The 16,623-nt window shown below is 42.1% G+C and overlaps 2 protein-coding genes across 8 annotated transcripts; one reads left to right on the top strand and one right to left on the bottom strand.

Moving 5' to 3' along the window:
* Nucleotides 1–750: 750 nt before the first annotated feature.
* Nucleotides 751–10,173, bottom strand: smarcc1b (SWI/SNF related, matrix associated, actin dependent regulator of chromatin, subfamily c, member 1b). 6 transcript variants are annotated; one of them, XM_058046335.1, is made up of 28 exons: nt 9,914–10,173; nt 9,525–9,644; nt 8,487–8,572; nt 8,339–8,420; nt 8,171–8,263; nt 7,950–8,019; nt 7,811–7,880; nt 7,651–7,726; nt 6,193–6,318; nt 6,018–6,106; nt 5,681–5,787; nt 5,535–5,594; nt 5,426–5,454; nt 4,473–4,588; nt 4,321–4,392; nt 4,128–4,241; nt 3,899–4,052; nt 3,436–3,546; nt 3,266–3,325; nt 2,898–3,156; nt 2,764–2,829; nt 2,633–2,676; nt 2,425–2,545; nt 2,199–2,341; nt 1,530–1,664; nt 1,318–1,447; nt 1,150–1,230; nt 751–1,061 (listed from the first exon to the last, which is right to left on the bottom strand). In XM_058046335.1, exons 1-28 carry the CDS (start codon nt 10,079–10,081, stop codon nt 994–996), a joined length of 2,850 nt encoding a protein of 949 aa, XP_057902318.1. In that variant the 5' UTR covers nt 10,082–10,173; the 3' UTR covers nt 751–993. The 6 variants fall into 6 exon arrangements, with proteins under 6 accessions (XP_057902318.1, XP_057902319.1, XP_057902320.1 ...); XM_058046336.1 differs by having other exon boundaries at nt 1,144–1,230; nt 1,345–1,447; XM_058046337.1 differs by having other exon boundaries at nt 1,345–1,447.
* Nucleotides 5,831–16,045, top strand: aste1b (asteroid homolog 1b). 2 transcript variants are annotated; one of them, XM_058046341.1, is made up of 8 exons: nt 5,831–6,344; nt 9,924–10,063; nt 11,523–11,773; nt 12,684–12,950; nt 13,033–13,916; nt 14,037–14,268; nt 14,372–14,561; nt 15,488–16,045. In XM_058046341.1, exons 3-8 carry the CDS (start codon nt 11,536–11,538, stop codon nt 15,783–15,785), a joined length of 2,109 nt encoding a protein of 702 aa, XP_057902324.1. In that variant the 5' UTR covers nt 5,831–6,344; nt 9,924–10,063; nt 11,523–11,535; the 3' UTR covers nt 15,786–16,045. The 2 variants fall into 2 exon arrangements, with proteins under 2 accessions (XP_057902324.1, XP_057902323.1); XM_058046340.1 differs by lacking the exons at nt 5,831–6,344; nt 9,924–10,063 and adding an exon at nt 10,410–10,619.
* Nucleotides 16,046–16,623: the final 578 nt, after the last annotated feature.

Here is a 16,623-nt window from a genome sequence, read left to right as displayed (position 1 = left end):
ATGCTATTTCATATCTGGAGGCCTCTAATAATGTTAACGCCCGTATTTAGAAAACTCAAAACAGGTTTTCTATGCTCTAATTACAAAAGTAATCAATTTATTAACATTGAATTCATTTTTCGCAGTCGGTTGTGGAACCAATTAAGCGCCATAAACGAGGGACGACAATAGTGGGCAAAAAGGGCATGTACAATTACCTTTCACTGCAATTCAACCATGGCATGTCCGACACGATAAAAGTGACCAAAAGTTCACCTCCAACTCCACGTATAAATGGTAAGTGTTTTGTGTTATTGAATTGTAATGAAAAATTTGAGGCAAATCAGTTAGCTCGTTAGCTTGCTATCTTGTTAGCTCATTAGCTAGCGGCCGACTCCAGTCCCCCCAATGTGACTTAAACAATGTGTATAAATGTGACTATAAGCATGCTGTTTCATATCTGAATGCCTCTAATAATGTTAATGCCCGCATTTCGAAAAATCAAAACAGGTTTTCTATGCTCTAACTACAAAAGTAATCAATTTATTAACATTGAATTCATTTTTCGCAGTCGGTTGTGGAACCAATTAACCGCCATAAACGAGGGACAGCAATAGTGGGCCAAATGGGCATGTACAATTTTAGCATCCTTGCATGAATTAGACTGGAGGACGAGATTGTTACTTATAAAAAAAACAAGTTTAATGAGTCGGGTTGAATCTGAAGATTCCTCAACTCTGACAACACAAACGTCACAGACTTTTAATGGACTGAGCCATTGAGTAAATACAAACACACACACACACACACACACACACACACACACACACACACACACACACACACACACACACACACACAAAGCATCCAGTCTACGAATGGGGAATCGGGAAGGTTCTGACCATCAATGCTGTCGTTTTTTATCTATATACACACACACACACACACACACACACACACACACACACACACTAGCTGAGTCCTGTTTAATAGAAACTTGAAGCAACTGTGGGTTCAGCTGTGACTTGATGCCGGAAGACCAGGCTGAGCTGCAGTCATACCATCAGTCTGAGAGGACGGATCTGGCATAAGGAAATAAGCAGTTAGAAATGCGTTCATGGAGACGGCCCTGAGAACCCACGGCACACATTAAAGAATGCTCACACATGCCATTGGGTGCTCCGGGGTGTCGTGGGGCCATTGCTTGAATATGCCCTCCACTGGGAGTGACGCGGTTAGATACGGACTGACCTGATGGGAAAGAGACTTGCGTGTGAGAGCTGAGCTTGACTTAAGAGTTCTGTTAAGCAGGCATTTGAATTGTCTGCATGACCTAACCTGAATGCATTGTGAAGCCTGGCTGACCTTGTTGCTCCCTCTGCTGGCGAATCTTCATCTCAGCCTGCTTGAGCTGCTCAGTGTGGAAGGTCTGTCTCTCTGTCAGAAGCTGTTGCCGCTGTTGCTCCAACTACACAAAAAACACAAACATGCATGAGGAAGCGTATGGAAAAAGAGCTAATTGGAAAAGGGGCTTCCGTAAATCAACGCACAGCCTCTTTCTCGCGGTCCATGATGGTCTCCAGCTCTTCAAAGTGCCTCAGTTTGATCTCCAGCTTTTTCATCTGGGTCTCCACCAGCAGAGCCACCAGAGACTTGATCTTTCGCTCCTCCACTGCCGCCAAATGCTGTGAGCCCAAGAGGGAGAAGAGAACAAAGCACTGACGCTACCGATGTGTGACGAGGAAATGAAAATGAAGTGGAGATAAGATGAAATTGGGTGTGACAGAGCGTGGAAAAGATGGCAAGGGGTTAACAAATAAAAATAGATAAACTTAATTAATTCAGTGTGGGAAATTAAGGCAATGATGCTTTCACTGACTGTATTATTATTCTTGTAGTTGCCCAGGTGATGCTGCTACATTTGATTCCCGACGTCCCAAGATAGATGGGAGTGTTGCATCAGGAAGGGCATACAAAGTAAAAACTTATTTGATATTTAATTATTCTACTTTGTTTTTGAGATTTTTTTCTGCTCGTCTTACAAAGAAAATCTAAGTCTGCATTGAAATTTCCAAGCAGTCCTCCACACTGTCTTATTATTATAATTAATACAGTTCAGAAGGGCAACACGGTCTCCAAAATGTCAGAGTTGCTAAGAAACTGAAAAGCCTTTGTTTTCCTATGATTGGTAGGTTTCCAAGTGAGAGGGCGGGGCTTGCCTTGGCCTTTGTAGCAGCAGAGGCCAGAGCGGCTGCTGCTGCCGTGGCAACGGTGCCTTCCACCAGATCCAGCTCCATCACTGCTCTCGCCTCATCTGCTTCTGCATCCTGTCCGTGCACGACATCATCGTCATTTGCTCTACCTGGTAAATAAAGGTATATTGTTTAGTGCATAGAAATATGTTATATATATAAAAAAAAACAGGATGAAGCCCAGTTACTGCACCTATATGCATAATGTCTCTCTCCTCTGCATGCATGTTCTCCGTGTTCTCTCTTTTGACTCGTTCTCCTTCCATTATTGGGTCTCTCGTTTCAACCAAAAGTCCATCAGCATTGACAGAAACCTGATTCAGGACAAGAAACAATCCATGGTCAATAAACAAAAGGTGGTCATAAAACCATCCAAAAATGTGACATCATTAGTCTTCCACCTGATGGGAACTGGTGTTCATCTCCATTTGTGATGCGTCTGAGTCTGACGGGTAAGTAAAAACCATATTTAATCCACACAGACATTATTTGTGTGTGAATGTAGATTTTAAAAAATAATAAAAAATCTCACCAGTTTGTTTGAGCTGGTTGCAGGTTATTCCATTTAAAGATTCTTCATGGACTTGAGAAAACTCCTCTGTACACAAACAGATGTCTTTAGACACGGCACAGTGAGTCCAATGATATTTTAAGAAATTCATTCACCCAGTGCAGCCTTAGCAGCAGCCGAAGCCACACGCGGATCCACCACAGAGGCCAAGAAGGCCACGGTGCTCATAACGGGGTTCTCGGATTGGCTGAAGGGAACGGGCTGGTAGGCCAGGGGGCCGAGAGATGCAGATGAGTCTTCAAGATACGGGTCTTCTATAGGCAGACGGAGGAAGTGGAGGATACAGTCATCCTGCGTTCTGGAGCCCACGTGCTCAGATACTTTGTTCCAGTCATCTCTGTAGACTTCCAAGGCCTGAAAGAGTCAGGAAGGTTAGCTTAACAGCATAAAACTGCAACTACGGCATGTAGGTGCATTGTAAGAAAAGATTAATAGCTCAGCTCAGAATAGTACAAAATCCCACCTCTAATAACAAAAGTGTCTCTTGCTCAGTCCATTCCCGCCCTGCACACGCTCCTTTAGTCTTCAGCCAGTCCCGGATGTTTTGTTTCCCAATAAGAGGCAGAATACATAAACATTTTAGATAAGTCATTAAAAGACACATTTTAATTAGTTTTCTGCTATTGCTGAGACCTTTGGGTGTTTCCTGGCATAAACATCCATGCGTAAGCCAAAGTTTTGGCAATCTGAAGGCTTCTCTCGGCTTTTTTCTGGGAAGGTCAACATGTGCTGTGAGGCTGTCACCTGCAACAGTGAATGTAGGTTGTAGTCAATGCTGTAATTTAGCCAATCAAGTGTACAGCATACAGTAATTCCTCATTGATTCCTTGTTTCTGACCTTAATACAGTTTTGAACCTTATTAGAACCCTTGATACATAAAATAACACCCCTATAGTCACCTTTACACTCATTATAGTAGACAAAGTAAGAGAAAATAAGGTATGTTGCTGTTAATGTGTTCTCAAAAGAAGTTTCATACGACCAAACTCATCGTGCATTTGATGCGGCGTTACACGGGAAAAACTCCCACGGGACGACAAGACAGTGGTGATGAGGGATTACTGTATACTTATACACACTGTTTGTGTGCTCTACCTGCAGTGGTCTGTGCTGTAAGGGGGCCAGCCCGGTGGGTGTGTCAGCCAGTACATTAAAATGAGGTGTGGGTGGGGGTCCCATAGGGAGTGGTCTGCTCTCTGCATCCACCTGGTAGTTGATCAAACCCCACTGCTCTAAAAATGCATGCAGCCTAAACACAAAATATGTTAGCACTTTACTCCACATGTACATTAATATGTAAATATGTATAATTACAAATGTAGACCTTGTGATAGAACAGACGTCTCCAGTGAGATTCCGCCTGCAGGATGTTGAACTGAGGTATTCTTGGGGGTTGAGTCTGTACGTGTCAATCATGAAATTACGGTAGGCCAGGTATCTGTGACGCACAAAATCAAAGTCATACAAATTAGCAAAATGCATTTTGTGGATTTTCATTGTCATAAAGCATCACTCACACTTCCGGTGATTTTGACTTGTTCTTTCCATTGAAGAATTCCGGCAGGGCGCGCTTCTCTATTGAGTGGATGCTAACAAGACATCAAAAGGTGGTCATCAGAGGTGAGGATTCTCATAGCGGACTTGTATGCATTTTTGTACGCTTCCTCACCAATTGTTGTTGAACCAGGATGTAAAACTTGGTATGATGATGTGATGGGTTTGTTCAATGATGTTCTCTTCTCCTTCTAATAGGCGAGGAATCTCCCCTCTTCCCTCCTCATCCTCCTGTTTGGACATCCATGCACACAGAGTGACCACCACACCCACAATCAAGTACTACAGTTACACACACACTTGGATTAATAAATTTATTATACAGTCGGCCCTCGCTACATTTCACTTTGAATATTGCGCTCTCATAATAACATAATTATAATAATAATAACAACAAGGGCTACTGATGGGGCTATAACATTTAAAGTCGCCAATAGAATACTTTGAGACAATAGCCACCACAGGAAGTACGCTGCCAGAAAAAAAAACCTGCTAATGGGTGAGTCTGTTATCTTATTTTTGTCTAATTTTCTCTAAGTATATCTATTACCGTATTTTCCGGACTATAAGTCGCACTTTTTTTCACAAGTTGGCTGTTCCTGTGACTTATACTCCAGAGCGACTTATAAATTAAAAAACTGTTATGTTACATAAACACTGGACACCTTTTTTGTTCATGTCTATATTTTGTGTAGCTGAATAACCATTGTGTTAGCATATCTTACACCTATTCAGCCTGTTCTCTATTCTTTTATTAATGTTAGAACTTGCCTTCCAAGAGGATGCAATGTCTGTTTTAGTTAAGTAGTTTGTAAAATAAATTACCTGCAAAAAATGTGACTTATGTATGTTTTTTTTCTACTTAATTATGCATTTTTGGCCTTGTGCGACTTATACTCCGGAGTGACTTATAGTCCAGAAAATACAGTATATTGAGTAATACAAATGTAAAGGTGACTATAGGGGTGTTGTTTCATGCCGAGGAGGCTCTAATGTCAGACTTATCGCGGTCGATTCTGAAACCAATTCCGATAAACGAGGGACAACTATAATGGTAAATGTATTTACCCTCCCAGGGAAATCGTCTTCCTGATCATCTGCAAGATAAATTTAAGAAGAAAGGATGAGACTGCAAGGTGGAGGAAAATATATTAAATGATGTCAGATTCATATTTACCCAAGTCGGCCATAATGCCTCCTTTGACAGGAGTATTCTCACTGTCCTTTTTAAGGTTGACTGCAAGTACAATTAAATAAGACAATTAACTGAGGCGTCGGTTCAAATGCCACCATGACGAAAGTGGACAATTTGATGTATTATACCAATTTTGGGTAATATGACCTCCTCCATGTTAGGAACAGGAGTGGGGTCCTCCATATCTTTGGTCAAGTCCTCCTCTGGCTCCTCTTCCTGCTGTCCACGTCGTCTCCTGCACACACATACGTGTGAATTAATCATCTTTGTAACACTATAGAGCACACGTTGTCTCTCCAACCAGATGCTCCAGCAGGTGATTTCATTGATGAGCTCCTTCCCTCAACCTGAAGGTGTTGATCATTAAAATCACCTGCTATAGTGACCAGCTGGAAAGATAACCTGCAGTGTCTCGGCCAGTCATGATACCCTTGCAATAGAGGAACAAACTGGAATTGAACGCACCCTTTTTTGCCTTTCTTCCGAGCTTCAGAGGACAGGGGAGATGGAGAGCGTCGTCTCTTTTTAAAGGGAGTGGATTTAGTGTCCTGACACTGACAAGTGGAAAATTGGAAAAAGAAATCAAAACATTTTTTTTTATTTGTATTCCGCCAGGAAACTCGTCAGCTTGAACGCAAACCTGCTCGTCTCGTTGATGAATGCGCTGCCGGAGAACAACAGGTAAATTCCTCTCGTCGACACAATAATCTTCCTCATTCATCCACTCATTGAAATCGTCGGTGTCCAAAACCCAGCCAGCGTGCACCTGGAGCACACAGAAAGGGGTATAAGGTATGTGCAAAATGACAAGATTTTACACCACACACTGAGCAAAAACAGATAATTGATACACAGTTATAGTGATGTCAGACTATTGCTATAAGAAGAAAGCACCGGTAATGCTTAAAATGCCTGTTACTAAATGGTCATAGCATCTAGTATAAAAAACTTTGAATAGACGGCTGTATAGGCTGACTAGGTGAATCCCATTAGGTGCATTGTTAGCTGCCTCGTTCTGAAGGATTTTCATTGGAACACATGCAGTTTTGTACAAGAGTAATGGTAATGGTTTTATTTCATTTGAACATGCATCAGATTACAATTGAACGCATCACATAATCAGTTCACAGTTCCACATGTCCAAAAGGAGTAGGAAGAAGCAAAGCTTATTAAATCCTACCCCTCCATCTGGTACTTTTACAATCAGTAACTGTTACATTTGTTCACTTCCTGCTTTCCTAATATATATTTTTATTTTTTTTAATTTTATTTTTGTCACATACCGAAGTACGAGGTGATATGACCATCCAATGACATAATGGGTACCATAGTAAGTGTCAATATAGTGATATATATAGCACATCATGACTGGTTCAAGACTCTTCATCCTTGTATTTAGCAAACATCAACTGCTTGTATTGTTTCTTGAATTGGCTCATCGTTGTGCATTGTTTGAGGTCCTTACTCAATCCATTCCATAGTTTGATTCCACATACTGAAATGCTATGGCTTTTTAATGTAGTCCTAGCATATAAGTGTTTCAAATGTAGTTCTTCCCTGAGATCATATTTCTCCTCTCCTGTAGTGAAGTATTGGATGACATTTTTAGGTAATTAGTTATTTTTAGCCTTATGCATTATTTTAGCTGTTTGAAGATTACCTATATCAGCAAGTATAAGTATTTGTGATTTTAGAAATAAGGAGTTGGTATGTTCTCTGTAGAGTTGTGTATTAATTGAGCAAAATAAAGTTACTTACGAGACTTGACTTGCACAATATCACCTTTATGTACTTGTTGCAGGTGAGTCTGCATTTTTTGATGCCACTAAATGAATAGGAACGATATATCTACTCTGTTTTTCGGTTGGTGCTCTGTGCCATTATGGTATCAAGTATTGATACTTTCACTGTTTAACCGATGATTCCCTTTGTGATGCAGCCTTTTATTAGGCCTATGCTTTACGATGGTGATGAATCCTCACTTTATTAGCCAAGCCTCACATGATTGTTTAGTCAGGTTATTAGTGTGGTCCTTTTTTGTTGGGGGGGGGGGTAGTTTTGAAGACATTTTTTTTAACAAATTGCATGTTTTGCTCACCCTCCATGGTTTTTCTGTATGTGGAGGCTCTTCAACCTCGCCGTCGACTTCACTCGAGGACAACCAGCTGTCGTAACTATTGTTAAGACGAAAGAGAAATTGGTAACTTGAGTGTTCGGGCATTGGTGTTTGCATGTGTATGAGTGTATAATAATAATACCTATCAGGGTGCATGCCCCAATGGACTAGGACATGGCTTTGTTTTTGCATGACAGGACGCATCCATTCATCTGAAATGCAAAAAAAACCCTCAGTCCTTACTGCATTTATCCACCTTTTGAACACATGCTTTTACTCACCTTCATCTGTGGATTCAGGGAATGGATATATGTGGTGACTGGCCAGGACTCTATCCATTGTAAGTGTGCTCTGCATGGATAAAAGCAAACCATAAAGGCATGATGAGGTTAATTTGTCCAGTTCACTACTTCATTTCAAATGTAGGGATACTCTTGAATCATATCTTGACTGTTTTACTGTGTAAAAAGGAGAAATCCTAATAGATAACACATCTCTTTACCTGATGCTTTGTGACGACACCAGTAATTCTGCTAGCCAACGCCTGATCCAGTGAAGGGTCCAGATAAACCACAGGATGTGACATACAGTTGTGCTGTCAAAACAACATTAATTAGTAGATTTTGATTCATTGATTACAAATGTTATTTTAAGTGTGTGTGTTCGTTACTTGTATTAGAGCTCTTTCAATCATAGCAAACATTTCAACATTCCGGTCCATTCTTGATGGATTCTGCAAGTCAAATCTTCGCCTGTGAAAGTACAAATGTTAGAGAAAAGGTTCAATAATTCATTATCACGTTTGCGAGGATACTTACCAGCCCTGTTCAACTTTAAATTTGTAAGCAGAGCCGAGGATGTGACACAGTCCACCCCCTGGTCGCAGGTCCAGGAAACACTGCGTCTATACAGAAAAATGGCGTCTTAAATCAAATCAAAAACCCCAAACAAACACTATGTAAAAACAAGTGCATGGGGATGGCAAAATGCTGCAAGATCAAAAATAAATATGCAAAATGAGTGCATGAGAAGGTTGTTGGAAAACAGACTACCTGTGGTGGTGGTGGGGGGGGGCTAAATGGGAGATGGTTGACTCAAGGTACAAGTTTCTCTGTCTTTGTTAAACACTTTCGGGCTCTAATTTCGTAGACCTGGCGCAGGCACGGCGCACCTTCTTGCGCCACGCCTCCTCCATGTATGGGCAGCGCACTTTTCAAATTTTGTGAGCAGCGCGATGCCCTTGCCTCCATTGTTAATTCTTAGTTGTCTAATAGGTCACTATCTCCATTTCCACCAATTTACCATTATGCCAGCTGCACTTCGCCTGCGCCCCGAATAGACAAGGTTGGAGCTGACAAACTTTCTCCGGCGAACTTTGGCGAGCTGTTTTGTCACGAAATTTTCACCGCGACAAGCTGAAAATGTGGACCCCCATCTCCCCCCCGGTGCGCCCCAAAACTAGAGCCCTTTGTTTCATTACACTCTAATGCTAACATTAACTATGTAACTCAGTTATAGTTGGATAATGTAAAATATTACATAGAGCAAAGTCTGGCTCCCTTGGTAGTCTGCAGTATTTCTCTCATGCACTTGTCTTTGGGGTTTTTGTGTGTGTTTTGGGCATCATTTGGTTTTCATTTTCTGTTGGGTTATGGATCATTTCTGTGTTTGAAACGATGTGCTTTTGCCCTGCACTGTAATTCTAACTTATACTCTAAAGGAAATAAGTGTCATTGATATTATTTACATCTTTCTACTTAAGATGTCATCTGTAAACATTATGCTATAAAAACGTAAAATCTTAGTTATCACAATGTATTATTATATAATTAACGAGAAAGAATTGATGAACTTACTGGTAGTTTGGTGCGAGCAGGATTTGGAACTCGTTTGCCAAATGCATCCTCTTGAAACTGGAGCAGCTGCAGCGTCACAGCAGCCAGAGTCTGACATGATGGAGCGTCCAACAACACAAACTACACAAGCACACAAATACAGATTTCAAGTTAAAAAACTGCTCATTTGGGACTGTTATCCTTCACTTTTAATACTGATGCATGCATTATCTACAATATTATTCACTAGGGCTGTTTAAATTGGTCTCGTTATGAACTGCTATGTTTCATTTTAGTGGGTATTTTGACTTTTAAATGCATCTATACAACGCAAATAATGCTTCTGTGAGATGTATGTTTACACAGGGCTAGCTGGAAGGAGGTGGCTAGCTTGCCGATAAGCTAACTACCTTTTTGTAGTGCTTCCCGATCCACTGACGCACTGGCTCCAGCTGGGCTAAAGTATCAGCACTCTCCCAGAACCAGGCTGAAGGACTGCTGTCTTTTTTCCGATGTGCGGAGAACCCGGAGCTGGTCTGACTTGTCCCTGGAAACTCGAGGTTTGTTCCTCCGGACATAGCGATAATAAATCCCGATCAATGTAAAACAGAAGAACAAAACTGGCTAGCGCGGCGCATGCTAGCTTTTGTGATCTCGTGAGAATGTGCGAGATGTCAGAATCACGAGTCAGTTTGAACACACCACACAAACATGCCATGCAAACTTCGAGTGGATTTGGATATTATTTTTTTTCCATAATTTCTAATTTGTGTGTAGTTTTTTAATATTGATACCTAACAATGAAACTTAAAAAGAGTGACATGCATCTTAAACACAAATATCGTCAACAATAAATGGCTAGGACCTCTATTATTATACTGTCTAAATTCATTCAGTAGATGGCGGTAGTGCACACCCCTAACCGAAACCGAGAAGTAGAATAAACAGGAAATAGAATCCAGCCACGAAAATACAACGCCCCAAACTAAAGGTCTAAAATAAGCAAAATCACTACTTTAAAAGTACATGAGATGAAGAACGCTGGAGTTGTCATTGTTTTCAAGAGATGCTTAAGAGACGTGTGAGTCACTTTTGTGCAGACACACTCTGGTAAAGGTAAGAACGTTTATGTATGATAAAGATTAAAAAAAAGTCACAAGGAATTATGTCTCAAAAGTAACATTCCAGGAGCTCCCCAGCATTAGCAGTGGAAGTTATTCAGCTTTAGAATGTAACAAGATAACATTCCGAGTATGATAATAAGGGTGGCCAGACCGTTATAGTGCACAGCATTCCATCAGTTGGGTTCGAAATTATTATAAGATGTTTTTTTTAATGTAGACGTGCATAGCTATAGCCACTATAGGAACATGTAGTTAACTTTGTCCGATTCAATGGACCGATAGATCTGACATTATCGACAATAGGGTAGTATCAGAATACGATCGATACACACGTGATGAGGTCGATATTTTGTTTTTTTGTTCTGTTATTGTTATTCATTCATTCATTTTCTACCGGTTGCGGGGGTGCTGGACCGGTAGCCAGCCAATCACAGGGCACATATAGACAAACAACCATTCACACTCACATTCATACCTATGGACAATTTGGAGTCGCCAATTAACCTAGCATGTTTTTGGAATGTGGGAGGAAACCGGAGTACCCGGAGAAAACCCACGCATGCACGGGGGGAACATGCAAACTCCACACAGAGATGGCCTAGGGTGGAATTGAACCCTTGTCTCCTAGCTGTGAGGTCTGCGCGCTAACCACTCGACCATCGTGTTATTGTTATTTCGGTTAAAATCACAAGCAACAAATTTAAAGGCAAAAAGCACAAAATGTCCAAGTAAATAGTGTTGGTACTGTCTGACCCAGTATTTTGATGGATACCGAAATATATAGTATTATCTACCTATAAGCTTAACAATCGACAGCATAACTATATGTATACATTTTGTAGACCTTTGTATCCAACAATATCTTTACAAAAATGTCAAATCCTTCTCTTTCCAGAACCTGAGCCGTCATGGGCGTCCATGGCCTTACGACCTTCATAGAGGGAAACAATCTTTTCCTTTTGGATGTGCGATTCAGAGACAGCCGCCTGGTTATCGACGGCAACAGTCTCTATTTCAATCTCTACCTGAAACACGGTTTGGATCGCCAGCACGGAGGAGACTATGATGCCTTTGCATCCATAGTCTATCAATTCCTCTCAGCCCTGGAGGCCTGTAACATCCAGCCATATGTGGTTCTGGATGGAGGTAAAAGCTACCAAAAGACACATTTAAATATTTTATATGACTCAATTACTGTTACTTTACTTTTGCTAGTCAAGCATCTACAATGTTTTTTTTCTTTTTGGTAGGCTTGGTTAGTGATTGGATTTTGTTTTGTTGACAAGTTAATTACTGCTTGTAACCACTGTCACTGCTATCCCCATTTACACTAAATAAGAGAACTAGGGTAGGCGAGACATGGGTCTGGGAGGGCGGGGTCTATCCATCCCGACAGACTCGGTCCCGTCTTTTTAATGCAACACACAGCATAGGACAACACACCACTGATTAACTCAAGTTATCCTCTCATTCAGTGTGGAAGTGGTAAGTTATTGGCTTCTTTGTTCTTCTCCCCCACTCCGTTTGAAACACGTTTTAAAGTTTAGAATAAGTAAATTGGAAAGGTGGCGGCACGGCGGTCAAATGCTTAGCGCGCAAACCTCACAGCTAGGAGACCAGGGTTCAATTCCACCCTCTGCCATCTGTCTGTGGAGTGTGCGTGGGTTTTCTCCGGGTACTCCGGTTTCCTCCCACATTCCAAAAACATGCTAGGTTAATTGGCGACTCCAAATTGTCCATAGGTATGAATGTGAGTGTGAATGGTTGTTTGTCTATATGTGCCCTGTGATTGGCTGGCGACCAGTCCAGGGTGTAGCCCGCCTCTCGCCCGAAGACAGCTGGGATAGGCTCCAGCACCCCCGCGACCCTCGTGAGGAAAAAGCGGTAGAAAATGAATGAATGAATGAATGATTCTGGTTGGTTTGTTGTGCTTTGGATGTTTGTCATGTTTGAAATAAAGACAATTAAGTTCAGATAGTGGATTTACACATTTAGTTTGAGGTGCTTGTTTATTAATGGAGTCTAAAGCAGTAAAAAAGTTGTTGTATTCTCTCAGGGATCGACCCCAGCAACAAGAAAATGAGCACTCTGAAGCAGCGTCTGCAGTCCAGGATCCAGGAAGCAGAGAACATGGCCCACGGCCGCAATGGCTCTGTTCTCCCCATCCTGACGAGGCAGGTCTTTATTCAGGTCCTTATTCAGAAGGGGATCCCTCTGGTCCAGTGTCCCGCTGAGGCTGACTGGGAGATTGCATGTTTGGCTCACCAGTGGAGGTGCCCGGTTCTGAGCAATGACAGCGATTTTTTTATTTTTGACCTGCCAGGTATGAGGAAATACAGCATCAGTTCTGATTTGCATGCAAATGACATGAACTTGATGATGTGTGTTTTCTGTGCCTTTCCAAGGTGGATACCTCCCACTCAATTATTTCCACTGGACCCACCTTAACGGTAAAGCATCCCACCGCTACATTTCAGCTCGGCGCTACACCACAAATGCTCTGTGCCGTTGGTACAGTGGACTGAATCAGGAGTTACTACCGCTTTGTGCTGTTCTGACCGGTAACGACTACGGCACTCCAAAAGAGGCAGACACCCTTCTCGCTCTAATTGATGCGAGTATGTTAAGTAGGAATGGCGGCAGGGGTAAACGTAATGCACACTCTTCCCGCATCAATCTCCTGCTTTGCTGGTTGTCCTCGTTTCCAAGTTCAGTCGACGCCTTAGCGGAAGTGAGCCGCCTAATGGGAGCGGATAGCAGCGGAGGCAAGAAAAAAGGGAAAGGATCGCTGCGTTTACAACTGCAGGCCGGTATGCAGGAGTACCATATCGCCCCCGACAGCCCCCTGGCTCGTTGGTTCTCTGAATGTAGGACACCACCAGGAAGACATGAATTACCGTTACCCGAGTGCTTATTAAACGCTGCGGCACAGGGGCTTTTAGCTCCCTTAGTGGTGGATGCTTTGTTAATGCGCAAAGTGCTGCTCCACCCGCAGGTAGAGAACAGCAAGCAACTAAGCAGCCATTGTAGCGCTACAGCTATACGTCAGGCCGTATATGGGATATTACTCCTCAAGGGGAAGCAAGGGGGTTCTGTTCAAGGCACTCAGCACACCGGAAATGGAAGATTTAGCCCCGATCAAGCTGCCCGCGTAACGGGCCTGCAGACGCAAGTCTCCGGCACTCACGTATACGTGGAGGAGTTGGATCGACTTCATCTCAACTTGAAGAACAACCAAGTGGAGGCGCTGCTGCTGAAATCGCACGTACACCTGGATACAATCGAACAGGTAAATATGAGAAAATATGCACAATTTCAGTTGGGGTTTAGGTCTTGGCTCCAAAAGATGGTCTCTATTTCTACAGGATTGGTACGGTTTAACTTCTGCTTCCCCGTTCCAACTTTCCAGGCACCTGCAAAAGTTCGTCTGAATGCCCTTTTCGAAGTCTTACGGGTCAGTCAGTCTGCAATGGCTGCTGTCCCCCCCCACTTGAGGCTGGCTGTAGCTGTAACAGGCTTCTGGCTGCAGGAGGCCGTACCCACGCCTTCGCAGCCCCAGCTCCAAGCGCTGATCCTCGGAATGGTGTATGGACAGCTGGTGTTAATGGAGCAGGGTGGAGCCATTTTCTCCCAAAGTTCCTGTAAGTAATGCCGGGCCGTAAATGGAACATTTTATGTTCAGCATAAAAATATCGGAAGAAATATATCTGTCCCTGACGGTATCCATGTTGTGCACAATTGTAGTCCCACAGCTTAACTGGTCAGTGGAGCGCAGTTTTCTCCGTTGGCTGGATCGGCAACGTGTAAGGTCCCCGAGACAAGGCATGCACATCGGGGCGGCTCACAGTTTCAGCCAATGGCAGGCCTGCCTCTGGAGTGCACTGTGTCTGAATCAGTTATTATTGCTACCATTGCCTGAAGTCCACCTCTCATGGTAAGTTCATTTCACATACTGTTTAGACCAGGGGTGTCCAAAGTGTGGCACAGGGGCCATTTTAAACCCACAGGTCATTATTGCTCAAATTATTTATTCTCAACTTGATATGTTTCAAATGCAGAGGGAAAGAAAGATAAAGATAAAATAAAAAGTAAAAAACGTAGCACTTCCACATGGGATAGGAGAACCTTTGACTCAGTCACACCATGGCTGACTCCATGCAGTGTGACGGTAATGTTGTGTCATTACTGGCGCCTAGTAGTCAGAATAGTACATAAAACTTGTATTTCAATATTTTGTATGAGTAATATTCCATAGTCAATCAAAAACACAAGCGTAGCATCTTTTATAGGACAAAATATAAGTGGCCCCGCATCCTTCAGTTTTTTTTTTTTATGGTAGCAATCAGTTATTATTGCTACCATTGCCTGAAGTCCACCTCTCATGGTAAGTTCATTTCACCTACTGTTTAGACCAGGGGTGTCCAAAGTGCGGCACCGGGGGCCATTTTAAACTTGCAGGTCATTATTGCTCCAGCTTATTTATTCTCAACTTGATATGTTTCAAATGCAGTTGGAAAGAAAGATTAAAATAAAAAGTCAAAAACGTACCACTTCCACATGGGATAGGAGAACTCAGTCACACCATGGCTGACTCCATGCAGTGTGACGGTAATGCGATGTAATGTCATGTCATTACTGACACCTAGTAGTCAGAATACTACATATAACTTGTGTTTCAATATTTTGTACGAGTAATGTGCCGTAGTCAACCATGAAACCAACAACACCAAAAACACAAACATAGCATCTTTTATAGAAGTGGCCCCGCATCCTTAAATTTTTCTGTATGCTGCCTTTGGTCGGAACGTTTTTACACCCTGTTTTAAAATACTCCTTCTGTTTTCTGTACATTTCTATCAGTTTGTTCAGCGGTACCATCGTGCACGGCCTTGTCAGCTATCTGAAAGAGGGCGGAGCAACGGAGAGCCTCTTGCCCGAGTCGTCATTTTCCAGGCACTTGTACTCGACACTCTTGCATGCCGTGAGGAATTGCAACTCCAAAGCGCACCCTTCTTCAGCGGGACGAGGTAAGGGGAGAGGCAGAGAGCAGGGACGGAGAGGAAGAGGGGCATCCGGAGTAAGGAGAGGAAGAGGAGCGGGAAGGAGAGGGAATGAAGGGATCAGCAACAGGTTTGCTGTTTTAGACATCAATGAGTAAGCCTGACTTAATGATAAATCATGTGACCAAATGGGGACGTTGTATAGATGCTATGAAAAAACCTATTGTATCATATGGACAGTATAGTTGCAGCTTTGCTAACGCTGACACTCTAAACAACGCAAATAGCAACAGCAGGTACATCCTATTTTTAATTATATACATGTGTAATGCATTGTATTCATATATTCCATTTTAATCAGCAGCTTATGTAATTAGAATCACTGCAACTTTGTATAATCCATGGTTTATTTTGCAAATAAAGCTTTTTAACTTTGATTTTTTTTTTACATTGATCACGATTTTATTTATAAAAACAAAGGCTGAAACGCACTGTAAAAGTGCACTGTAAATACAATAATAAATCTTTTTTTATTACAATTGTTAGAGCAAAACAAAGTCAAAAAATAACTTATTGTAAAAACAAACCAATAAACAATAGATATATAACAATATCGACAATGTAACAATATGAACATCGCAACAAAAGAAACATACGGTAACTGATATCCGATTACGTATCGACCTGATATCGATACGTGATTGATCTAAACTGATTTCTTTACCTTCACTGGCAGTGTGTTTGACGTGTTGTTACATCTCAATGCCGCTAGATGGCACTAATGTGTAGTATGGAGGCGCGTGTGTCGCTATGCTAGAGTTCAAATGTCTGCTTTAATATAGGGCCACAAAAACAAGAGATAACTTTCTTTTTTGCTTATTTTAGTTGATATATGAATATATCACAGTGGTGTTTAGTAGAATTAAGTCATTCTTGAAATCATTCTGAATCGTCACTGCGTCTGTATTTGCACTTTGTGTGCACACCTAACCTGGT

The sequence above is a fragment of the Doryrhamphus excisus genome, chromosome 14, assembly GCF_030265055.1.
Source record: "Doryrhamphus excisus isolate RoL2022-K1 chromosome 14, RoL_Dexc_1.0, whole genome shotgun sequence".
NCBI classification, from domain to species: domain Eukaryota; kingdom Metazoa; phylum Chordata; class Actinopteri; order Syngnathiformes; family Syngnathidae; genus Doryrhamphus; species Doryrhamphus excisus.
Note: the sequence above shows the minus strand (reverse complement) of the source record. Positions and strands in the feature narration are given on the sequence as shown.